Genomic DNA, 27588 nt, shown 5'->3' on the forward strand with positions numbered 1-27588 from the left:
GAGAGCCTGGGGTGGGTGTAGGTGAGTGGTAGAGTCTGGGGTGGGTGTAGGTGAGTGATAGAACCTGGGGTGGGTGTAGGTGATCGGTAGAGCCTGGGGTGGGTGTAGGTGAGTGGTAGAGCCTGGGGTGGGTGTAGGTGAGTGGTCGAGTCTGGGGTGGGTGTAGGTGAGTGGTCGAGTCTGGGGTGGGTGTAGGTCAGTGTAGAGTCTGGGGTGGGTGTAGGTGAGTGGTAGAGCCTGGGGTGGGTGTAGGTGAGTGGTAGAGTCTGGGTTGGGTGTAGGTGATCGATAGAGCCTGGGGTGGGTGTAGGTGATCGATAGAGCCTGGGGTGGGTGTAGGTGAGTGGTCGAGCCTGGGGTGGGTGTAGGTGAGTGGTAGAGTCTGGGGTGGGTGCAGGTGAGTGCTAGAGTCTGGGGTGGGTGTAGGTGAGTGTTAGAGCCTGGGGTGGGTGTAGGTGATCGGTAGAGTCTGGGGTGGGTGTCGGTGATCGGTAGAGTCTGGGGCGGGTGTAGGTGAGTGGTCGAGTCTGGGGCGGGTGTAGGTCAGTGTAGAGCCTGGGGTGGGTGTAGGTGAGTGGTCGAGTCTGGGGTGGGTGTAGGTGATCGGTAGAGTCTGGGGTGGGTGTAGGTGAGTGGTAGAGCCTGGGGTGGGTGTAGGTGAGTGGTAGAGTCTGGGGTGGGTGTAGGTGAGTGGTCGAGTCTGGGTTGGGTGTAGGTGAGTGGTAGAGTCTGGGGTGGGTGTAGGTGAGTGGTCGAGTCTGGGTTGGGTGTAGGTGAGTGGTAGAGTCTGGGGTGGGTGTAGGTGATCGGTAGAGTCTGGGGTGGGTGTAGGTGATCGGTAGAGCCTGGGGTGGGTGTAGGTGAGTGGTCGAGTCTGGGGCGGGTGTAGGTCAGTGTAGAGCCTGGGGTGGGTGTAGGTGATCGGTAGAGTCTGGGGTGGGTGTAGGTGAGTGGTAGAGCCTGTGGTGGGTGTAGGTGATCGGTAGAGTCTGGGGTGGGTGTAGGTGAGTGGGAGAGCCTGGGGTGGGTGTAGGTGAGTGGTAGAGTCTGGGGTGGGTGTAGGTGAGTGATAGAACCTGGGGTGGGTGTAGGTGATCGGTAGAGCCTGGGGTGGGTGTAGGTGAGTGGTAGAGCCTGGGGTGGGTGTAGGTGAGTGGTCGAGTCTGGGGTGGGTGTAGGTGAGTGGTCGAGTCTGGGTGGGTGTAGGTCAGTGTAGAGTCTGGGGTGGGTGTAGGTGAGTGGTAGAGCCTGGGGTGGGTGTAGGTGAGTGGTAGAGTCTGGGTTGGGTGTAGGTGATCGATAGAGCCTGGGGTGGGTGTAGGTGAGTGGTCGAGCCTGGGGTGGGTGTAGGTGATCGATAGAGCCTGGGGTGGGTGTAGGTGAGTGGTCGAGCCTGGGGTGGGTGTAGGTGAGTGGTAGAGTCTGGGGTGGGTGCAGGTGAGTGGTAGAGTCTGGGGTGGGTGTAGGTGAGTGGTAGAGCCTGAGGTGGGTGTAGGTGAGTGGTAGAGCCTGGGTGGGTGTAGGTGATCGGTAGAGTCTGGGGTGGGTGTAGGTGATCGGTAGAGTCTGGGGCGGGTGTAGGTGAGTGGTCGAGTCTGGGGCGGGTGTAGGTCAGTGTAGAGCCTGGGGTGGGTGTAGGTGAGTGGTCGAGTCTGGGGTGGGTGTAGGTGAGTGGTCGAGTCTGGGGTGGGTGTAGGTGATCGGTAGAGTCTGGGGTGGGTGTAGGTGAGTGGTAGAGCCTGGGGTGGGTGTAGGTGAGAGGTAGAGTCTGGGGTGGGTGTAGGTGAGTGGTCGAGTCTGGGTTGGGTGTAGGTGAGTGGTAGAGTCTGGGGTGGGTGTAGGTGAGTGGTCGAGTCTGGGGTGGGTGTAGGTGATCGGTAGAGTCTGGGGTGGGTGTAGGTGATCGGTAGAGCCTGGGGTGGGTGTAGGTGAGTGGTCGAGTCTGGGGCGGGTGTAGGTCAGTGTAGAGCCTGGGGTGGGTGTAGGTGATCGGTAGAGTCTGGGGTGGGTGTAGGTGAGTGGTAGAGCCTGTAGTGGGTGTAGGTGATCGGTAGAGTCTGGGGTGGGTGTAGGTGAGTGGTAGAGCCTGGGGTGGGTGTAGCTGAGTGGTAGAGTCTGGGGTGGGTGTAGGTGAGTGATAGAACCTGGGGTGGGTGTAGGTGATCGGTAGAGCCTGGGGTGGGTGTAGGTGAGTGGTAGAGCCTGGGGTGGGTGTAGGTGAGTGGTCGAGTCTGGGGTGGGTGTAGGTGAGTGGTCGAGTCTGGGTTGGGTGTAGGTGAGTGGTAGAGTCTGGGGTGGGTGTAGGTGATCGGTAGAGCCTGGGGTGGGTGTAGGTGATCGATAGAGCCTGGGGTGGGTGTAGGTGAGTGGTCGAGTCTGGGGTGGGTGTAGGTGATCGGTAGAGCCTGGGGTGGGTGTAGGTGATCGGTAGAGCCTGGGGTGGGTGTAGGTGAGTGGTCGAGTCTGGGGTGGGTGTAGGTGATCGGTAGAGCCTGGGGTGGGTGTAGGTGATCGGTAGAGCCTGGGGTGGGTGCAGGTGAGTGGTAGAGCCTGGGGTGGGTGTAGGTGAGTGGTAGAGCCTGGGGTGGGTGTAGGTGATCGGTAGAGTCTGGGGTGGATGTAGGTGAGTGGTCGAGTCTGGGGTGGGTGTAGGTCAGTGTAGAGTCTGGGGTGGGTTTAGGTGAGTGGTAGAGCCTGGGGTGGGTGTAGGTGAGTGGTAGAGTCTGGGTTGGGTGTAGGTGATCGATAGAGCCTGGGGTGGGTGTAGGTGAGTGGTAGAGTCTGGGGTGGGTGTAGGTGAGTGGTCGAGTCTGGGGTGGGTGTAGGTGAGTGGTAGAGCCTGGGGTGGGTGTAGGTGATCGGTAGAGCCTGGGGTGGGTGTAGGTGATCGGTAGAGCCTGGGGTGGGTGTAGGTGAGTGGTCGAGCCTGGGGTGGGTGTAGGTGAGTGGTCGAGTCTGGGGTGGGTGTAGGTGATCGGTAGAGCCTGGGGTGGGTGTAGGTGATCGATAGAGCCTGGGGTGGGTGTAGGTGAGTGGTCGAGTCTGGGGTGGGTGTAGGTGATCGGTAGAGCCTGGGGTGGGTGTAGGTGAGTGGTCGAGTCTGGGGTGGGTGTAGGTCAGTGTAGAGTCTGGGGTGGGTGTAGGTGAGTGGTAGAGCCTGGGGTGGGTGTAGGTGAGTGGTAGAGTCTGGGTTGGGTGTAGGTGATCGATAGAGCCTGGGGTGGGTGTAGGTGAGTGGTCGAGCCTGGGGTGGGTGTAGGTGATCGATAGAGCCTGGGGTGGGTGTAGGTGAGTGGTCGAGCCTGGGGTGGGTGTAGGTGAGTGGTAGAGTCTGGGGTGGGTGCAGGTGAGTGGTAGAGTCTGGGGTGGGTGTAGGTGAGTGGTAGAGCCTGAGGTGGGTGTAGGTGAGTGGTAGAGCCTGGGGTGGGTGTAGGTGATCGGTAGAGTCTGGGGTGGGTGTAGGTGATCGGTAGAGTCTGGGGTGGGTGTAGGTGAGTGGTCGAGTCTGGGGCGGGTGTAGGTCAGTGTAGAGCCTGGGGTGGGTGTAGGTGAGTGGTCGAGTCTGGGGTGGGTGTAGGTGAGTGGTCGAGTCTGGGGTGGGTGTAGGTGATCGGTAGAGTCTGGGGTGGGTGTAGGTGAGTGGTAGAGCCTGGGGTGGGTGTAGGTGAGAGGTAGAGTCTGGGGTGGGTGTAGGTGAGTGGTCGAGTCTGGGTTGGGTGTAGGTGAGTGGTAGAGTCTGGGGTGGGTGTAGGTGAGTGGTCGAGTCTGGGTTGGGTGTAGGTGAGTGGTAGAGTCTGGGGTGGGTGTAGGTGATCGGTAGAGTCTGGGGTGGGTGTAGGTGATCGGTAGAGCCTGGGGTGGGTGTAGGTGAGTGGTCGAGTCTGGGGCGGGTGTAGGTCAGTGTAGAGCCTGGGGTGGGTGTAGGTGATCGGTAGAGTCTGGGGTGGGTGTAGGTGAGTGGTAGAGCCTGTAGTGGGTGTAGGTGATCGGTAGAGTCTGGGGTGGGTGTAGGTGAGTGGTAGAGCCTGGGGTGGGTGTAGCTGAGTGGTAGAGTCTGGGGTGGGTGTAGGTGAGTGATAGAACCTGGGGTGGGTGTAGGTGATCGGTAGAGCCTGGGGTGGGTGTAGGTGAGTGGTAGAGCCTGGGGTGGGTGTAGGTGAGTGGTCGAGTCTGGGGTGGGTGTAGGTGAGTGGTCGAGTCTGGGTTGGGTGTAGGTGAGTGGTAGAGTCTGGGGTGGGTGTAGGTGATCGGTAGAGCCTGGGGTGGGTGTAGGTGATCGATAGAGCCTGGGGTGGGTGTAGGTGAGTGGTCGAGTCTGGGGTGGGTGTAGGTGATCGGTAGAGCCTGGGGTGGGTGTAGGTGATCGGTAGAGCCTGGGGTGGGTGTAGGTGAGTGGTCGAGTCTGGGGTGGGTGTAGGTGATCGGTAGAGCCTGGGGTGGGTGTAGGTGATCGGTAGAGCCTGGGGTGGGTGCAGGTGAGTGGTAGAGCCTGGGGTGGGTGTAGGTGAGTGGTAGAGCCTGGGGTGGGTGTAGGTGATCGGTAGAGTCTGGGGTGGATGTAGGTGAGTGGTCGAGTCTGGGGTGGGTGTAGGTCAGTGTAGAGTCTGGGGTGGGTGTAGGTGAGTGGTAGAGTCTGGGTTGGGTGTAGGTGATCGATAGAGCCTGGGGTGGGTGTAGGTGAGTGGTCGAGCCTGGGGTGGGTGTAGGTGAGTGGTAGAGTCTGGGGTGGGTGTAGGTGAGTGGTAGAGTCTGGGGTGGGTGTAGGTGAGTGGTCGAGTCTGGGTTGGGTGTAGGTGAGTGGTAGAGTCTGGGGTGGGTGTAGGTGATCGGTAGAGTCTGGGGTGGGTGTAGGTGATCGGTAGAGCCTGGGGTGGGTGTAGGTGAGTGGTCGAGTCTGGGGCGGGTGTAGGTCAGTGTAGAGCCTGGGGTGGGTGTAGGTGATCGGTAGAGTCTGGGGTGGGTGTAGGTGAGTGGTAGAGCCTGTGGTGGGTGTAGGTGATCGGTAGAGTCTGGGGTGGGTGTAGGTGAGTGGTAGAGCCTGGGGTGGGTGTAGGTGAGTGGTAGAGTCTGGGGTGGGTGTAGGTGAGTGATAGAACCTGGGGTGGGTGTAGGTGATCGGTAGAGCCTGGGGTGGGTGTAGGTGAGTGGTAGAGCCTGTGGTGGGTGTAGGTGATCGGTAGAGTCTGGGGTGGGTGTAGGTGATCGGTAGAGCCTGGGGTGGGTGTAGGTGATCGGTAGAGCCTGGGGTGGGTGTAGGTGAGTGGTCGACTCTGGGGTGGGTGTAGGTGATCGGTAGAGTCTGGGGTGGGTGTAGGTGAGTGGTAGAGCCTGGGGTGGGTGTAGGTGATCGGTAGAGTCTGGGGTGGGTGTAGGTGAGTGGTCGAGTCTGGGGTGGGTGTAGGTCAGTGTAGAGTCTGGGGTGGGTTTAGGTGAGTGGTAGAGCCTGGGGTGGGTGTAGGTGAGTGGTAGAGTCTGGGTTGGGTGTAGGTGATCGATAGAGCCTGGGGTGGGTGTAGGTGAGTGGTCGAGCCTGGGGTGGGTGTAGGTGAGTGGTAGAGTCTGGGGTGGGTGCAGGTGAGTGCTAGAGTCTGGGGTGGGTGTAGGTGAGTGGTAGAGCCTGGGGTGGGTGTAGGTGATCGGTAGAGTCTGGGGTGGGTGTCGGTGATCGGTAGAGTCTGGGGCGGGTGTAGGTGAGTGGTCGAGTCTGGGGCGGGTGTAGGTCAGTGTAGAGCCTGGGGTGGGTGTAGGTGAGTGGTCGAGTCTGGGGTGGGTGTAGGTGATCGGTAGAGTCTGGGGTGGGTGTAGGTGAGTGGTAGAGCCTGGGGTGGGTGTAGGTGAGTGGTAGAGCCTGGGGTGGGTGTAGGTGAGTGGTAGAGTCTGGGGTGGGTGTAGGTGAGTGGTCGAGTCTGGGTTGGGTGTAGGTGAGTGGTAGAGTCTGGGGTGGGTGTAGGTGAGTGGTCGAGTCTGGGTTGGGTGTAGGTGAGTGGTAGAGTCTGGGGTGGGTGTAGGTGATCGGTAGAGCCTGGGGTGGGTGTAGGTGAGTGGTCGAGTCTGGGGCGGGTGTAGGTCAGTGTAGAGCCTGGGGTGGGTGTAGGTGATCGGTAGAGTCTGGGGTGGGTGTAGGTGAGTGGTAGAGCCTGTGGTGGGTGTAGGTGATCGGTAGAGTCTGGGGTGGGTGTAGGTGAGTGGGAGAGCCTGGGGTGGGTGTAGGTGAGTGGTAGAGTCTGGGGTGGGTGTAGGTGAGTGATAGAACCTGGGGTGGGTGTAGGTGATCGGTAGAGCCTGGGGTGGGTGTAGGTGAGTGGTAGAGCCTGGGGTGGGTGTAGGTGAGTGGTCGAGTCTGGGGTGGGTGTAGGTGAGTGGTCGAGTCTGGGTTGGGTGTAGGTGAGTGGTAGAGTCTGGGTTGGGGGTAGGTGAGTGGTAGAGTCTGGGTTGGGTGTAGGTGAGTGGTAGAGTCTGGGTTGGGTGTAGGTGATCGGTAGAGTCTGGGGTTGGGGTAGGTGATCGGTAGAGCCTGGGGTGAGTGTAGGTGAGTGATCAAGCCTGGGGTGGGTGTAGGTGAGTGGTAGAGTCTGGGTTGGGGGTAGGTGAGTGGTAGAGTCTGGGTTGGGTGTAGGTGAGTGGTAGAGCCTGGAGGGAGTTGATAAATGGTGTAAATGGTTGGTTGCTATTCGGCATGGACTCTGATGGCCAAAGGGGTGTTTCCATGCTCTATCTCCCATGATCCTGGGGCTGCCTCCTTCAAATCTCCAGGATGCTACACATCAGATGCTGGGGATTTATTGCTATTCAGTCACATCAGTTGCTATAATAACTCTTAAAGAATGTTCACTTAAGGCCAGGTTATTTATTAATTCGTTTAGAGATTCCAACCTAATTAGCCCCTGCTGCCAATTACACCCACATAACCAATTAATCTCCGAACCTGTATGTCTTTGGAATGTGGGAGGAAACCATAGCACCCGGAGGAAACCCACGCGGTCACAGGGAGAATGTACAAATTCCTTACAGACAGCATCGGACTTACGAGGGGTGATTGATAAGTTCGTGGCTTAAGGTAGGAGGAGATAACTTCAAACCTTTGGCATAATCACGAAAAGAGTTGAATTGCGTGTGCCTGTAACGAGAGCTGTATAACTCATCTCCTTCTACCTTAGGCCACGAACTTATCAATCACTCCTGCCGTGGGCACTTTCTGGGGGTCCAAGATCCGTATGTTCCACGACTGCTGGACTAAGTATATAAATGTAGGAGGGGACTGTTGAAAAATAAATGTGCTGGGTTTTCTAAAATTGACTCCTTCTACCTTAGGCCATGAACTTATCAATTACCCCTCATAAACCTGGACCTGAGGAGCTGTAATAGAGTTACACTAACCCATAGACTGCTATGCTACCCCATTGTGAAGACAGGAGTATTAGTTTAATTTCCCCACACATACCCTATTCCCCTATTCTCTTGTCTCTGAGTATAAATGACCCACATTTTGCTTAATCTCTTCTATTTTTCTCTTCTCTGAAAAGGTCTTAGAGTCCCACGAGCGCGCTGTGTTTCCTGTTCAGTATAATGTTGCTGAGGATATAATTTTGATTCAGATGCCTTCTCGACAAGGGTGGTGTTTTGTGTTGGATGCCATATGTCAGAAACTGACCTTTGTTCCATGCTACCCAATGTGTTCATTTAAGCTAGCCCTATTTGCCCTGATCTCTCTAAACCTTTCCTAACCTCATACTTGTCCAAATGGCTTTTAAATATTGTTACTGTACCTGCACCAGCCACTTCTTCTGACAGCTCATTCCACAGATACCATCCTCTGTGCAGAAAAAATTGCCCTTGGGTCCCTTTTAAATCTTTCCCATCTCACCTGAAATGTATACCCAGGAGGTATTGATTGCCTTTCTCTAGTGGGGGGTGTGAATGAGTGCATTCCCCTTATGATGTTATCAGTCTTTTATGCTCCAGAGAATAAAGTCAACCACCCCAGGTTCTATCACTCACCTACACCCACCCCAGACTCGACCACTCACCTACACCCACCCCAGACTCGACCACTCACCTACACTCACCCCAGACTCTACCACTCACCTACACCCACCCCAGACTCGACCACTCACCTACACTCACCCCAGACTCTACCACTCACCTACACCCACCCCACACTCTACCACTCACCTACACCCACCCCAGACTCTACCACTCACCTACACCCACCCCAGACTCTACCACTCACCTACACCCACCCCAGACTCGACCACTCACCTACACTCACCCCAGACTCTACCACTCACCTACACCCACCCCAGACTCTACCGATCACCTACACCCACCCCAGGCTCTACACTGACCTACACCCACCCCAGACTCGACCACTCACCTACACCCACCCCAGACTCGACCACTCACCTACACTCACCCCAGACTCTACCACTCACCTACACCCACCCCAGACTCTACCGATCACCTACACCCACCCCAGGCTCTACACTGACCTACACCCACCCCAGACTCGACCACTCACCTACACCCACCCCAGGCTCTACCGATCACCTACACCCACCCCCAGGCTCTACCGATCACCTACACCCACCCCAGACTCTACCACTCACCTACACCCAACCCAGACTCGACCACTCACCTACACCCACCCCAGGCTCTACCGATCACCTACACCCACCCCAGACTCTACCGATCACCTACACCCACCCCAGGCTCTACCGATCACCTACACCCACCCCAGGCTCTACCACTCACCTACACCCACCCCAGGCTCTACCGATCACCTACACCCACCCCAGACTCTACCGATCACCTACACCCACCCCAGGCTCGACCACTCACCTACACCCACCCCAGGCTCTACCACTCACCTACACCCACCCCAGACTCTACCACTCACCTACACCCACCCCAGGCTCTACCACTCACCTACACCCACCCCAGACTCTACCACTCACCTACACTCACCCCAGACTCTACCACTCACCTACACCCACCCCACACTCTACCACTCACCTACACCCACCCCAGGCTCTACCACTCACCTACACCCACCCCAGACTCGACCACTCACCTACACCCACCCCAGACTCGACCACTCACCTACACCCACCCCAGACTCTACCACTCACCTACACCCACCCCACGCTCTACCACTCACCTACACCCACCCCAGGCTCTACCACTCACCTACACCCACCCCAGACTCGACCACTCACCTACACCCACCCCAGACTCGACCACTCACCTACACCCACCCCAGACTCTACCACTCACCTACACCCACCCCACACTCTACCACTCACCTACACCCACCCCAGACTCTACCACTCACCTACACCCACCCCAGGCTCTACCACTCACCTACACCCACCCCAGGCTCTACCACTCACCTACACCCACCCCAGACTCTACCACTCACCTACACCCACCCCAGGCTCTACCACTCACCTACACCCACCCCAGACTCTACACTGACCTACACCCACCCCAGACTCGACCACTCACCTACACCCACCCCAGGCTCTACCGATCACCTACACCCACCCCAGGCTCTACCGATCACCTACACCCACCCCAGACTCGACCACTCACCTACACTCACCCCAGACTCTACCACTCACCTACACCCACCCCAGGCTCTACCACTCACCTACACCCACCCCAGACTCTACACTGACCTACACCCACCCCAGACTCGACCACTCACCTACACCCACCCCAGGCTCTACCGATCACCTACACCCACCCCAGCCTCTACCGATCACCTACACCCACCCCAGGCTCTACCGATCACCTACACCCACCCCAGGCTCTACCACTCACCTACACCCACCCCAGACTCGACCACTCACCTACACCCACCCCAGACTCGACCACTCACCTACACCCACCCCAGACTCGACCACTCACCTACACTCACCCCAGACTCGACCACTCACCTACACTCACCCCAGACTCTACCACTCACCTACACCCAACCCAGACTCTACCACTCACCTACACCCACCCCAGGCTCTACCACTCACCTACACCCACCCCAGACTCTACACTGACCTACACCCACCCCAGACTCGACCACTCACCTACACCCACCCCAGGCTCTACCGATCACCTACACCCACCCCAGGCTCTACCGATCACCTACACCCACCCCAGGCTCTACCACTCACCTACACCCACCCCAGGCTCTACCGGTCACCTACACCCACCCCAGACTCTACCGGTCACCTACACCCACCCCAGACTCTACCGGTCACCTACACCCACCCCAGACTCTACCACTCACCTACACCCACCCCAGACTCTACGATCACCTACACCCACCCCAGGCTCTACCGATCACCTACACCCACCCCAGGCTCTACCACTCACCTACACTCACCCCAGACTCGACCACTCACCTACACTCACCCCAGACTCTACCACTCACCTACACCCACCCCACACTCTACCACTCACCTACACCCACCCCACACTCTACCACTCACCTACACCCAACCCAGACTCTACCACTCACCTACACCCACCCCAGGCTCTACACTGACCTACACCCACCCCAGACTCGACCACTCACCTACACCCACCCCAGGCTCTACCGATCACCTACACCCACCCCAGACTCTACCGATCACCTACACCCACCCCAGGCTCTACCACTCACCTACACCCACCCCAGGCTCTACCGATCACCTACACCCACCCCAGGCTCTACCACTCACCTACACCCACCCCACACTCTACCACTCACCTACACCCAACCCAGACTCTACCACTCACCTACACCCACCCCAGGCTCTACACTGACCTACACCCACCCCAGACTCGACCACTCACCTACACCCACCCCAGGCTCTACCGATCACCTACACCCACCCCAGACTCTACCACTCACCTACACCCACCCCAGGCTGTACCGATCACCTACACCCACCACAGGCTCTACATTGACCTATACCCACCCCAAGCTCTACCAATCACTGACACTCACTCCAGGCTCTACCGATCACCTACACCCACCCCAGACTCTACCACTCACCTACACCCACCCCAGACTCTACCGATCACCTACACCCACCCCAGGCTCTACCACTCACCTGCACCCACCCCAGACTCGACCACTCACCTGCACCCACCCCAGACTCGACCACTCACCTACACCCACCCCAGACTCTACCGATCACCTACACCCACCCCAGGCTCTACCGATCACCTACACCCACCCCAGGCTCTACCACTCACCTACACCCACCCCAGGCTCTACCGATCACCTACACCCACCCCAGGCTCTACCACTCACCTACACCCACCCCAGACTCGACCACTCACCTACACCCACCCCAGGCTCTACCGATCACCTACACCCACCCCAGACTCTACCACTCACCTACACCCACCCCAGGCTGTACCGATCACCTACACCCACCACAGGCTCTACATTGACCTATACCCACCCCAAGCTCTACCAATCACTGACACTCACTCCAGGCTCTACCGATCACCTACACCCACCCCAGACTCTACCACTCACCTACACCCACCCCAGGCTCTACCGATCACCTACACCCACCCCAGACTCTACCACTCACCTACACCCACCCCACACTCTACCACTCACCTACACCCACCCCAGACTCTACCACTCACCTACACCCACCCCAGACTCTACCACTCACCTACACCCACCCCAGACTCGACCACTCACCTACACTCACCCCAGACTCTACCACTCACCTACACCCACCCCAGACTCTACCGATCACCTACACCCACCCCAGGCTCTACACTGACCTACACCCACCCCAGACTCGACCACTCACCTACACCCACCCCAGGCTCTACCGATCACCTACACCCACCCCAGACTCTACCGATCACCTACACCCACCCCAGGCTCTACCGATCACCTACACCCACCCCAGGCTCTACCACTCACCTACACCCACCCCAGGCTCTACCGATCACCTACACCCACCCCAGACTCTACCGATCACCTACACCCACCCCAGGCTCGACCACTCACCTACACCCACCCCAGGCTCTACCACTCACCTACACCCACCCCAGACTCTACCACTCACCTACACCCACCCCAGGCTCTACCACTCACCTACACCCACCCCAGACTCTACCACTCACCTACACTCACCCCAGACTCTACCACTCACCTACACCCACCCCACACTCTACCACTCACCTACACCCACCCCAGGCTCTACCACTCACCTACACCCACCCCAGACTCGACCACTCACCTACACCCACCCCAGACTCGACCACTCACCTACACCCACCCCAGACTCTACCACTCACCTACACCCACCCCACGCTCTACCACTCACCTACACCCACCCCAGGCTCTACCACTCACCTACACCCACCCCAGACTCGACCACTCACCTACACCCACCCCAGACTCGACCACTCACCTACACCCACCCCAGACTCGACCACTCACCTACACCCACCCCAGACTCTACCACTCACCTACACCCACCCCAGGCTCTACCACTCACCTACACCCACCCCAGACTCTACACTGACCTACACCCACCCCAGACTCGACCACTCACCTACACCCACCCCAGGCTCTACCGATCACCTACACCCACCCCAGGCTCTACCGATCACCTACACCCACCCCAGACTCGACCACTCACCTACACTCACCCCAGACTCTACCACTCACCTACACCCACCCCAGGCTCTACCACTCACCTACACCCACCCCAGACTCTACACTGACCTACACCCACCCCAGACTCGACCACTCACCTACACCCACCCCAGGCTCTACCGATCACCTACACCCACCCCAGGCTCTACCGATCACCTACACCCACCCCAGACTCTACCGATCACATACACCCACCCCAGGCTCTACCGATCACCTACACCCACCCCAGGCTCTACCACTCACCTACACCCACCCCAGACTCGACCACTCACCTACACCCACCCCAGACTCGACCACTCACCTACACCCACCCCAGACTCGACCACTCACCTACACTCACCCCAGACTCGACCACTCACCTACACTCACCCCAGACTCTACCACTCACCTACACCCAACCCAGACTCTACCACTCACCTACACCCACCCCAGGCTCTACCACTCACCTACACCCACCCCAGACTCTACACTGACCTACACCCACCCCAGACTCGACCACTCACCTACACCCACCCCAGGCTCTACCGATCACCTACACCCACCCCAGACTCTACCGATCACCTACACCCACCCCAGGCTCTACCGATCACCTACACCCACCCCAGGCTCTACCACTCACCTACACCCACCCCAGGCTCTACCGATCACCTACACCCACCCCAGACTCTACCGGTCACCTACACCCACCCCAGACTCTACCGATCACCTACACCCACCCCAGACTCTACCACTCACCTACACCCACCCCAGACTCTACCGATCACCTACACCCACCCCAGGCTCTACCGATCACCTACACCCACCCCAGGCTCTACCACTCACCTACACTCACCCCAGACTCGACCACTCACCTACACTCACCCCAGACTCTACCACTCACCTACACCCACCCCACACTCTACCACTCACCTACACCCAACCCAGACTCTACCACTCACCTACACCCACCCCAGGCTCTACACTGACCTACACCCACCCCAGACTCGACCACTCACCTACACCCACCCCAGGCTCTACCGATCACCTACACCCACCCCAGACTCTACCGATCACCTACACCCACCCCAGGCTCTACCACTCACCTACACCCACCCCAGGCTCTACCGATCACCTACACCCACCCCAGGCTCTACCACTCACCTACACCCACCCCACACTCTACCACTCACCTACACCCAACCCAGACTCTACCACTCACCTACACCCACCCCAGGCTCTACACTGACCTACACCCACCCCAGACTCGACCACTCACCTACACCCACCCCAGGCTCTACCGATCACCTACACCCACCCCAGACTCTACCACTCACCTACACCCACCCCAGGCTGTACCGATCACCTACACCCACCACAGGCTCTACATTGACCTATACCCACCCCAAGCTCTACCAATCACTGACACTCACTCCAGGCTCTACCGATCACCTACACCCACCCCAGACTCTACCACTCACCTACACCCACCCCAGACTCTACCGATCACCTACACCCACCCCAGGCTCTACCACTCACCTACACCCACCCCAGACTCGACCACTCACCTGCACCCACCCCAGACTCGACCACTCACCTACACCCACCCCAGACTCTACCGATCACCTACACCCACCCCAGGCTCTACCGATCACCTACACCCACCCCAGGCTCTACCACTCACCTACACCCACCCCAGGCTCTACCGATCACCTACACCCACCCCAGGCTCTACCACTCACCTACACCCACCCCAGACTCGACCACTCACCTACACCCACCCCAGGCTCTACCGATCACCTACACCCACCCCAGACTCTACCACTCACCTACACCCACCCCAGGCTGTACCGATCACCTACACCCACCACAGGCTCTACATTGACCTATACCCACCCCAAGCTCTACCAATCACTGACACTCACTCCAGGCTCTACCGATCACCTACACCCACCCCAGACTCTACCACTCACCTACACCCACCCCAGGCTCTACCGATCACCTACACCCACCCCAGACTCTACCGCTCACCTACACTCACCCCAGACTCGACCACTCACCTACACCCACCCCAGACTCCACCACTCACCTACACCCACCCCAGGCTCTACCACTCACCTACACTCACCCCAGACTCTACCACTCACCTACACCCACCCCAGGCTCTACCACTCACCTACACCCACCCCAGACTCGACCACTCACCTACACCCACCCCAGACTCGACCACTCACCTACACCCACCCCAGGCTCTACCGATCACCTACACCCACCCCAGACTCTACCACTCACCTACACCCACCCCAGGCTCTACCACTCACCTACACTCACCCCAGGCTCTACCACTCACCTACACCCACCACAGGCTCTACATTGACCTATACCCACCCCAAGCTCTACCAATCACTGACACTCACTCCAGGCTCTACCACTCACCTGCACCCACCCCAGGCTCTACCGATCACCTACACCCACCACAGGCTCTACCACTCACCTACACCCACCCCAGACTCTACCACTCACCTACACCCACCCCAGGCTCTACCGATCACCTACACCCACCCCAGGTTCTACACCCACCCCAGGCTCTACCACTCACCTACACCCACCACAGACTCTACATTGACCTACACCCACCCCAGGCTCTACCACTCACCTACACCCACCCCAGGCTCTACCACTCACCTGCACCCACCCCAGGCTCTACCGATCACCTACACCCACCCCAGACTCTACCACTCACCTACACCCACCCCAGGCTCTACCGATCACCTGCACCCACCCCAGACTCTAACACTCACCTACACCCACCCCAGGCTCTACCACTCACCTACACCCACCCCAGACTCTACCGATCACCTACACCCACCCCAGGCTCTACCACTCACCTACACCCACCCCAGGCTCTATCGATCACCTACACCCACCCCAGACTCTACCACTCACCTACACCCACCCCAGGCTCTATCGATCACCTACACCCACCCCAGACTCTACCACTCACCTACACCCACCCCAGGCTCTACCACTCACCTACACCCACCCCAGACTCTACCGATCACCTACACCCACCCCAGGCTCTACCACTCACCTACACCCACCCCAGACTCTACCACTCACCTACACCCACCCCAGGCTCTACCACTCACCTACACCCACCCCAGACTCTACCACTCACCTACACCCACCCCAGGCTCTACCACTCACCTACACCCACCCCAGACTCTACCACTCACCTACACCCACCCCAGGCTCTACCGATCACCTACACCCACCCCAGGCTCTACCGATCACCTACACCCACCCCAGGCTCTACCACTCACCTACACCCATCCCAGACTCTACCACTCACCTACACCCACCCCAGACTCTACCACTCACCTACACCCACCCCAGACTCTACCGATCACCTACACCCACCCCAGGCTCTACCACTCACCTACACCCACCCCAGACTTGACCACTCACCTGCACCCACCCCAGACTCGACCACTCACCTACACCCACCCCAGACTCTACCGATCACCTACACCCACCCCAGGCTCTACCACTCACCTACACCCACCCCAGGCTCTACCGATCACCTACACCCACCCCAGGCTCTACTACTCACCTACACCCACCCCAGACTCGACCACTCACCTACACCCACCCCAGGCTCTACCGATCACCTACACCCACCCCAGACTCTACCACTCACCTACACCCACCCCAGGCTGTACCGATCACCTACACCCACCACAGGCTCTACATTGACCTATACCCACCCCAAGCTCTACCAATCACTGACACTCACTCCAGGCTCTACCACTCACCTACACCCACCCCAGGCTCTACCACTCACCTACACCCACCCCAGACTCGACCACTCACCTACACCCACCCCAGACTCGACCACTCACCTACACCCACCCCAGACTCTACCACTCACCTACACCCACCCCACGCTCTACCACTCACCTACACCCACCCCAGGCTCTACCACTCACCTACACCCACCCCAGACTCGACCACTCACCTACACCCACCCCAGACTCGACCACTCACCTACACTCACCCCAGACTCTACCACTCACCTACACCCACCCCACACTCTACCACTCACCTACACCCACCCCAGACTCTACCACTCACCTACACCCACCCCAGGCTCTACCACTCACCTACACCCACCCCAGGCTCTACCACTCACCTACACCCACCCCAGACTCTACCACTCACCTACACCCACCCCAGGCTCTACCACTCACCTACACCCACCCCAGACTCTACACTGACCTACACCCACCCCAGACTCGACCACTCACCTACACCCACCCCAGGCTCTACCGATCACCTACACCCACCCCAGGCTCTACCGATCACCTACACCCACCCCAGACTCGACCACTCACCTACACTCACCCCAGACTCTACCACTCACCTACACCCACCCCAGGCTCCACCACTCACCTACACCCACCCCAGACTCTACACTGACCTACACCCACCCCAGGCTCGACCACTCACCTACACCCACCCCAGGCTCTACCGATCACCTACACCCACCCCAGACTCTACCGATCACCTACACCCACCCCAGGCTCTACCGATCACCTACACCCACCCCAGGCTCTACCGATCACCTACACCCACCCCAGGCTCTACCACTCACCTACACCCACCCCAGACTCGACCACTCACCTACACCCACCCCAGACTCGACCACTCACCTACACCCACCCCAGACTCGACCACTCACCTACACTCACCCCAGACTCGACCACTCACCTACACTCACCCCAGACTCTACCACTCACCTACACCCAACCCAGACTCTACCACTCACCTACACCCACCCCAGGCTCTACCACTCACCTACACCCACCCCAGACTCTACACTGACCTACACCCACCCCAGACTCGACCACTCACCTACACCCACCCCAGGCTCTACCGATCACCTACACCCACCCCAGACTCTACCGATCACCTACACCCACCCCAGGCTCTACCGATCACCTACACCCACCCCAGGCTCTACCACTCACCTACACCCACCCCAGGCTCTACCGATCACCTACACCCACCCCAGACTCTACCGGTCACCTACACCCACCCCAGACTCTACCGATCACCTACACCCACCCCAGACTCTACCACTCACCTACACCCACCCCAGACTCTACCGATCACCTACACCCACCCCAGGCTCTACCGATCACCTACACCCACCCCAGGCTCTACCACTCACCTACACTCACCCCAGACTCGACCACTCACCTACACTCACCCCAGACTCTACCACTCACCTACACCCACCCCACACTCTACCACTCACCTACACCCAACCCAGACTCTACCACTCACCTACACCCACCCCAGGCTCTACACTGACCTACACCCACCCCAGACTCGACCACTCACCTACACCCACCCCAGGCTCTACCGATCACCTACACCCACCCCAGACTCTACCGATCACCTACACCCACCCCAGGCTCTACCACTCACCTACACCCACCCCAGGCTCTACCGATCACCTACACCCACCCCAGGCTCTACCACTCACCTACACCCACCCCACACTCTACCACTCACCTACACCCAACCCAGACTCTACCACTCACCTACACCCACCCCAGGCTCTACACTGACCTACACCCACCCCAGACTCGACCACTCACCTACACCCACCCCAGGCTCTACCGATCACCTACACCCACCCCAGACTCTACCACTCACCTACACCCACCCCAGGCTGTACCGATCACCTACACCCACCACAGGCTCTACATTGACCTATACCCACCCCAAGCTCTACCAATCACTGACACTCACTCCAGGCTCTACCGATCACCTACACCCACCCCAGACTCTACCACTCACCTACACCCACCCCAGACTCTACCGATCACCTACACCCACCCCAGGCTCTACCACTCACCTACACCCACCCCAGACTCGACCACTCACCTGCACCCACCCCAGACTCGACCACTCACCTACACCCACCCCAGACTCTACCGATCACCTACACCCACCCCAGGCTCTACCGATCACCTACACCCACCCCAGGCTCTACCACTCACCTACACCCACCCCAGGCTCTACCGATCACCTACACCCACCCCAGGCTCTACCACTCACCTACACCCACCCCAGACTCGACCACTCACCTACACCCACCCCAGGCTCTACCGATCACCTACACCCACCCCAGACTCTACCACTCACCTACACCCACCCCAGGCTGTACCGATCACCTACACCCACCACAGGCTCTACATTGACCTATACCCACCCCAAGCTCTACCAATCACTGACACTCACTCCAGGCTCTACCGATCACCTACACCCACCCCAGACTCTACCACTCACCTACACCCACCCCAGGCTCTACCGATCACCTACACCCACCCCAGACTCTACCGATCACCTACACCCACCCCAGGCTCTACCGATCACCTACACCCACCACAGGCTCTACCACTCACCTACACCCACCACAGGCTCTACCACTCACCTACACTCACCCCAGACTCGACCACTCACCTACACCCACCCCAGACTCCACCACTCACCTACACCCACCCCAGGCTCTACCACTCACCTACACTCACCCCAGACTCTACCACTCACCTACACCCACCCCAGGCTCTACCACTCACCTACACCCACCCCAGACTCGACCACTCACCTACACCCACCCCAGACTCGACCACTCACCTACACCCACCCCAGGCTCTACCGATCACCTACACCCACCCCAGGCTCTACCGATCACCTACACCCACCCCAGACTCTACCACTCACCTACACCCACCCCAGGCTCTACCACTCACCTACACTCACCCCAGGCTCTACCACTCACCTACACCCACCACAGGCTCTACATTGACCTATACCCACCCCAAGCTGTACCAATCACTGACACTCACTCCAGGCTCTACCACTCACCTGCACCCACCCCAGGCTCTACCGATCACCTACACCCACCACAGGCTCTACCACTCACCTACACCCACCCCAGACTCTACCACTCACCTACACCCACCCCAGGCTCTACCGATCACCTACACCCACCCCAGGTTCTACACCCACCCCAGGCTCTACCACTCACCTACACCCACCACAGACTCTACATTGACCTACACCCACCCCAGGCTCTACCACTCACCTACACCCACCCCAGGCTCTACCACTCACCTGCACCCACCCCAGGCTCTACCGATCACCTACACCCACCCCAGACTCTACCACTCACCTACACCCACCCCAGGCTCTACCGATCACCTGCACCCACCCCAGACTCTAACACTCACCTACACCCACCCCAGGCTCTACCACTCACCTACACCCACCCCAGACTCTACCGATCACCTACACCCACCCCAGGCTCTACCACTCACCTACACCCACCCCAGGCTCTATCGATCACCTACACCCACCCCAGACTCTACCACTCACCTACACCCACCCCAGGCTCTATCGATCACCTACACCCACCCCAGACTCTACCACTCACCTACACCCACCCCAGGCTCTACCACTCACCTACACCCACCCCAGACTCTACCGATCACCTACACCCACCCCAGGCTCTACCACTCACCTACACCCACCCCAGACTCTACCACTCACCTACACCCACCCCAGGCTCTACCACTCACCTACACCCACCCCAGACTCTACCACTCACCTACACCCACCCCAGGCTCTACCACTCACCTACACCCACCCCAGACTCTACCACTCACCTACACCCACCCCAGGCTCTACCGATCACCTACACCCACCCCAGGCTCTACCACTCACCTACACCCATCCCAGACTCTACCACTCACCTACACCCACCCCAGACTCTACCACTCACCTACACCCACCCCAGACTCTACCGATCACCTACACCCACCCCAGGCTCTACCACTCACCTACACCCACCCCAGACTTGACCACTCACCTGCACCCACCCCAGACTCGACCACTCACCTACACCCACCCCAGACTCTACCGATCACCTACACCCACCCCAGGCTCTACCACTCACCTACACCCACCCCAGGCTCTACCGATCACCTACACCCACCCCAGGCTCTACTACTCACCTACACCCACCCCAGACTCGACCACTCACCTACACCCACCCCAGGCTCTACCGATCACCTACACCCACCCCAGACTCTACCACTCACCTACACCCACCCCAGGCTGTACCGATCACCTACACCCACCACAGGCTCTACATTGACCTATACCCACCCCAAGCTCTACCAATCACTGACACTCACTCCAGGCTCTACCGATCACCTACACCCACCCCAGACTCTACCACTCACCTACACCCACCCCAGGCTCTACCGATCACCTACACCCACCCCAGACTCTACCGATCACCTACACCCACCCCAGGCTCTACCGATCACCTACACCCACCCCAGACTCTACCACTCACCTACACCCACCACAGGCTCTACCACTCACCTACACCCACCACAGGCTCTACCACTCACCTACACTCACCCCAGACTCGACCACTCACCTACACCCACTCCAGACTCGACCACTCACCTACACCCACCCCAGGCTCTACCACTCACCTACACCCACCCCAGACTCTACCACTCACCTACACCCACCCCAGGCTCTACCACTCACCTACACCCACCCCAGACTCGACCACTCACCTACACCCACCCCAGACTCGACCACTCACCTACACCCACCCCAGGCTCTACCGATCACCTACACCCACCCCAGACTCTACCACTCACCTACACCCACCCCAGGCTCTACCACTCACCTACACTCACCCCAGGCTCTACCACTCACCTACACCCACCACAGGCTCTACATTGACCTATACCCACCCCAAGCTCTACCAATCACTGACACTCACTCCAGGCTCTACCACTCACCTGCACCCACCCCAGGCTCTACCGATCACCTACACCCACCACAGGCTCTACCACTCACCTACACCCACCCCAGACTCTACCACTCACCTACACCCACCCCAGGCTCTACCGATCACCTACACCCACCCCAGGTTCTACACCCACCCCAGGCTCTACCACTCACCTACACCCACCCCAGACTCTACATTGACCTACACCCACCCCAGGCTCTACCACTCACCTACACCCACCCCAGGCTCTACATTGACCTACACCCACCCCAGGCTCTACCACTCACCTACACCCCCCCCAGGCTCTACATTGACCTACACCCACCCCAGGCTCTACCACTCACCTGCACCCACCCCAGGCTCTACCACTCACCTGCACCCACCCCAGGCTCTACCGATCACCTACACCCACCCCAGACTCTACCGATCACCTACACCCACCCCAGACTCTACCACTCACCTACACCCACCCCAGGCTCTACCGATCACCTACACCCACCCCAGGCTCTACCACTCACCTACACCCACCCCAGACTCGACCACTCACCTACACCCACCCCAGGCTCTACCACTCACCTACACTCACCCCAGACTCTACCACTCACCTACACCCACCCCAGACTCGACCACTCACCTACACCCACCCCAGACTCGACCACTCACCTACACCCACCCCAGGCTCTACCGATCACCTACACCCACCCCAGGCTCTACCGATCACCTACACCCACCCCAGACTCTACCACTCACCTACACCCACCCCAGGCTCTACCACTCACCTACACTCACCCCAGGCTCTACCACTCACCTACACCCACCACAGGCTCTACATTGACCTATACCCACCCCAAGCTCTACCAATCACTGACACTCACTCCAGGCTCTACCACTCACCTGCACCCACCCCAGGCTCTACTGATCACCTACACCCACCACAGGCTCTACCACTCACCTACACCCACCCCAGACTCTACCACTCACCTACAGCCACCCCAGGCTCTACCGATCACCTACACCCACCCCAGGTTCTACACCCACCCCAGGCTCTACCACTCACCTACACCCACCCCAGACTCTACATTGACCTACACCCACCCCAGGCTCTACCACTCACCTACACCCACCCCAGGCTCTACATTGACCTACACCCACCCCAGGCTCTACCACTCACCTACACCCACCCCAGGCTCTACATTGACCTACACCCACCCCAGGCTCTACCACTCACCTACACCCACCCCAGGCTCTACCACTCACCTACACCCACCCCAGGCTCTACCACTCACCTGCACCCACCCCAGGCTCTACCGATCACCTACACCCACCCCAGACTCTACCACTCACCTACACCCACCCCAGGCTCTACCGATCACCTACACCCACCCCAGGCTCTACCACTCACCTACACCCACCCCAGACTCTACCACTCACCTACACCCACCCCAGGCTCTACCACTCACCTACACCCACCCCAGACTCTACCGATCACCTACACCCACCCCAGGCTCTACCACTCACCTACACCCACCCCAGGCTCTATCGATCACCTACACCCACCCCAGACTCTACCACTCACCTACACCCACCCCAGGCTCTATCGATCACCTACACCCACCCCAGGCTCTACCACTCACCTACACCCACCCCAGACTCTACCGATCACCTACACCCACCCCAGGCTCTACCACTCACCTACACCCACCCCAGACTCTACCACTCACCTACACCCACCCCAGGCTCTACCACTCACCTACACCCATCCCAGACTCTACCACTCACCTACACCCACCCCAGACTCTACCACTCACCTACACCCACCCCAGGCTCTACCACTCACCTACACCCACCCCAGGCTCTACCGATCACCTACACCCACCCCAGGCTCTACCGATCACCTACACCCACCCCAGGCTCTACCACTCACCTACACCCACCCCAGACTCTACCACTCACCTACACCCACCCCAGACTCTACCACTCACCTACACCCACCCCAGACTCTACCGATCACCTACACCCACCCCAGGCTCTACCACTCACCTACACCCACCCCAGACTCGACCACTCACCTGCACCCACCCCAGACTCTACCGATCACCTGCACCCACCCCAGGCTCTACCACTCACCTACACCCACCCCAGGCTCCACCGATCACCTACACCCACCCCAGGCTCTACCACTCACCTACACCCACCCCAGACTCGACCACTCACCTACACCCACCCCAGGCTCTACCGATCACCTACACCCACCCCAGACTCTACACCCACCCCAGGCTCTACCACTCACCTACACCCACCCCAGACTCTACATTGACCTACACCCACCCCAGGCTCTACCACTCACCTACACCCACCCCAGGCTCTACATTGACCTACACCCACCCCAGGCTCTACCACTCACCTACACCCACCCCAGGCTCTACCACTCACCTACACCCACCCCAGGCTCTACCACTCACCTGCACCCACCCCAGGCTCTACCGATCACCTACACCCACCCCAGACTCTACCGATCACCTACACCCACCCCAGACTCTACCACTCACCTACACCCACCCCAGGCTCTACCGATCACCTACACCCACCCCAGGCTCTACCACTCACCTACACCCACCCCAGACTCTACCACTCACCTACACCCACCCCAGGCTCTACCACTCACCTACACCCACCCCAGACTCTACCGATCACCTACACCCACCCCAGGCTCTACCACTCACCTACACCCACCCCAGGCTCTATCGATCACCTACACCCACCCCAGGCTCTACCACTCACCTACACTCACCCCAGACTCTACCACTCACCTACACCCACCCCAGGCTCTACCACTCACCTACACCCACCCCAGGCTCTACCGATCACCTACACCCACCCCAGGTTCTACACCCACCCCAGGCTCTACCACTCACCTACACCCACCCCAGACTCTACATTGACCTACACCCACCCCAGACTCTACCACTCACCTACACCCACCCCAGGCTCTACCACTCACCTCCACCCACCCCAGGTTCTCCACCCATCCCAGGGTCTACCACTCCCCTTACAACAGCCAATTTACTTACTCATCAACATGTCTTTTGAAGGTGGGAGGAAACCAGAGAACTCGGGGCAACCCCTCGCAGTCACAGGGAGAACATGCAGTCTCCACATAGACAGAACCCGAGGTCAGATTTGAACCTGGGCCTCTGGCACCATGAGGCAGCAGCTCCACCCACTGCCTTGTTGTACTGCCCTGAATAAACCTTTAAAATTCCACCGGTTCTAGACCCATTGACACAGATTGGAAGGTGGCAAGTGCAGCCTCATTATTAAGGAAGACATTCCGGCCAGGCCAAGATAATGATGGAATAATGCAGAATCAACATGAAAAAGGAATGATCTGACAAATGTGCGGTGATTTCGGGAGTTATAATTCATAGAATCAATGAGAGTGAACCAGAGATGTGGAGTATTTGGACTTTTAGAATAAGAGACACATAGGTGACCATGTCCCTTTGATGCATTGTTGATACAGCCCATTTCTTTGAGGGAATTGACCTTGGCCTCGCTTCACCATGTTGCACATTGGTGAGGGTGTTGTTTTGAAATTCCACATTGGTGAGGGGCTTGATTCAATCAGATGTCACATTGATCAGGGTATGGTCTTGATACACACGCCATCCTGATGAGGTTCTTGTATTGCATTGGATGTCATACTTGTCAGGGTGTTATATTGCTCCTGATGCCATGTTGGTAAGGGTCTTGAGCTGCATTAGATGCCGTATCAGTGAGGGTATTGTTCCAGGTACCTTGTTGATGGGGATGTTGTCTTATACAACTTGAACTCTGGCCTTTAGTAGAATTCACACAATATGAAGTGTGTATGAAATGAGCAGTCTAGCTTAGAGCATGAACTTAAATTGATGCTGACAACAATTATGGAAATATTAACATATGTTGCATTTACCAGATTATAAATAGCCTTTTAATTCATTCACAATACCTGGACATCTCCGTTAAGGCTGGAAATTAATATTCAATTTGGACATCCTGTGGATATGAAAGGCAGATTTGTGTCATGACACAAACTCACCTTCTGGAGAAGTTTCCAGACCTTTTCGTAGAAACCCATGGGAACTCGGTTAATTGCTCCATCAAGGCGGCGCCGACGCAACCACTGACCCTGACGGTCATCCCAGGTCAAGTGGGCACTGAAGGAGTTGGTGGGGGATGTTGTGCCTGTGGGAGACGATGGGCTGCTGCATTGCTGAAACAAGGAAAGCAGGTTAGTGGCTTCATTCTCAACACGTGTGCAGCCTAGACTGCAGTAACAGCCAGCCTGCATCTGATTCAAGGCAGGGTCCCTGCCTGAGAGATGAGACTCTGCACAGCCCACTAGATAGGGTGGTTAAAAATGCATATAAAACCATAAGATACAGGAGTAGAATTAGGCTATTTGGCCCATCGTGCCTGCCCTGCCATTTCATGGCAGATACATTTTCCCTCTCAGCCCCAATCTCCTGCCTTCTCCCTGACCAATCAAGAACCTACCAACCTCTGCCTTAAATATAACAAACACTTGGCCGCCACAGCCCCTTATGGCAAAGAATTCCACAGATTCACCACACTCTGGCTAAAGAAATTCCTCCTCATCTCAGTTCTAAAAGGACACCCCTCTATTCTGAGGCTGTGTCCGCTGGTCCTAGATTCTCCCACCATAGGAAACATCTTCTCCACATCCAACAGGTTTCTATTAGGTCACCCCTTATTCTTCTGAATTCCACCGAGTTCAGGCCCAGGGCCACCAAATGCTCTTCATATGACAAATCTTTCAATGTTGGAATCATTTTCATGAACCTCCTTGTCTCCAGTTTCAGCACGTCCTTTTGAAGATAAGGAGCCCAAAACTGCTCACAATACTCCAAGTGAGGTCTCTCCAGTGCTTTATAAAGTCTCAACATTACATCTTTGCTTTTATATTCTAGTCCTCTTGAAATAAATGCTAACATCACATTTGCCTTCCTCTCCACCTACTCAACCTGCCTTTTTGAAAATCCTGCACAAGTATTCCCAAGTCCCTTTGCACCTCAAATTTTGGATTTAGATGGAGTAGTGTGTGTTAGGTGTGCCCAGGAAGGACTTTTGACACAATATATAGAGGAGGTGCCATACTGGATCTGGTACCAGACAATGAACCTGGTCAGGGGGCAGATCTCTCAGTGGGTGAGCATATTGGAGAAAGTGACCACAACTCCCTGACCTTTACCATAGCCTTTACTAAGTAGACAGTATGGGAAAGAATTTAATTATGGGAGTGTAAACTATGACGCCCTTAGGCAGGAATTTGGGAACATAAATTTGGAACGTATGCATTAGGTTCTGGATACGTTTGTCCCATTAAGGCAGGGAAAAGGTGGCACGGTGAAGGAACCGCGGTTAACAAGAGGTGTGAAATAACTCATCCAGGGGTAGAAGAATACTTAATGTTTGGAAAGCAAGGGTCAGGAAAGGCTCTTGAGAGTTACAAGAAAGCCAAAAAAAGAGATTAAGAATGGATATAGGAGAGCTAGAAGGGGAAATAAGAAGGATTAAGATTTTCTTAGGGACATGATTAGCGCAAAGCATTCTGCATATACGTGAAGAATAGAAGGATGACCTGAGAAGGGATAACAGAGGAAACATATGCCTGCAGTCGGAGGAGATCATTTATGAATACTTTGCTTCAGTATTCATCAGTGAGAGGGACCTTGAGGAACGTGAGGTCAACATAGAAAACATAGAAACATAGAAAATAGGTGCAGGAGTAGGCCATTCGGCCCTTCGAGCCTGCACCGCCATTCAGTATGATCATGGCTGATCATCCGACTCAGAACCCTGTACCAGCCTTCCCTCCATACCCCCTGATCCCTTTAGCCACAAGGGCCATATCTAACTCCCTCTTAAATATAGCTAATGAACTGGCCTCAACAGGTTCCTGTGGCAGAGAATTCCACAGATTCACCACTCTCTGTGTGAAGAAGTTTTTCCTCATCTCCGTCCTAAAAGGCTTCCCCTTTATCCTCAA

The 27588-nt window shown here is 57.6% G+C and overlaps 1 protein-coding gene across 5 annotated transcripts in view; it reads right to left on the bottom strand.

Moving 5' to 3' along the window:
* LOC140199215 (phosphorylase b kinase regulatory subunit alpha, liver isoform-like) overlaps positions 1–27588 on the bottom strand; it is a 213253-nt gene that overhangs the window by 15785 nt on the left and 169880 nt on the right. For all 5 annotated transcript variants that reach the window (XM_072260901.1, XM_072260902.1, XM_072260903.1 and 2 more), the window contains exon 29: positions 25618–25791. In XM_072260901.1, the coding sequence (XP_072117002.1) occupies positions 25618–25791 (174 nt within the window). The remainder of the gene's footprint in view (positions 1–25617; positions 25792–27588) is intronic.

Source organism: Mobula birostris, chromosome 6 (assembly GCF_030028105.1).
Source record: "Mobula birostris isolate sMobBir1 chromosome 6, sMobBir1.hap1, whole genome shotgun sequence".
Taxonomy (NCBI): Eukaryota; Metazoa; Chordata; class Chondrichthyes; order Myliobatiformes; family Myliobatidae; genus Mobula; species Mobula birostris.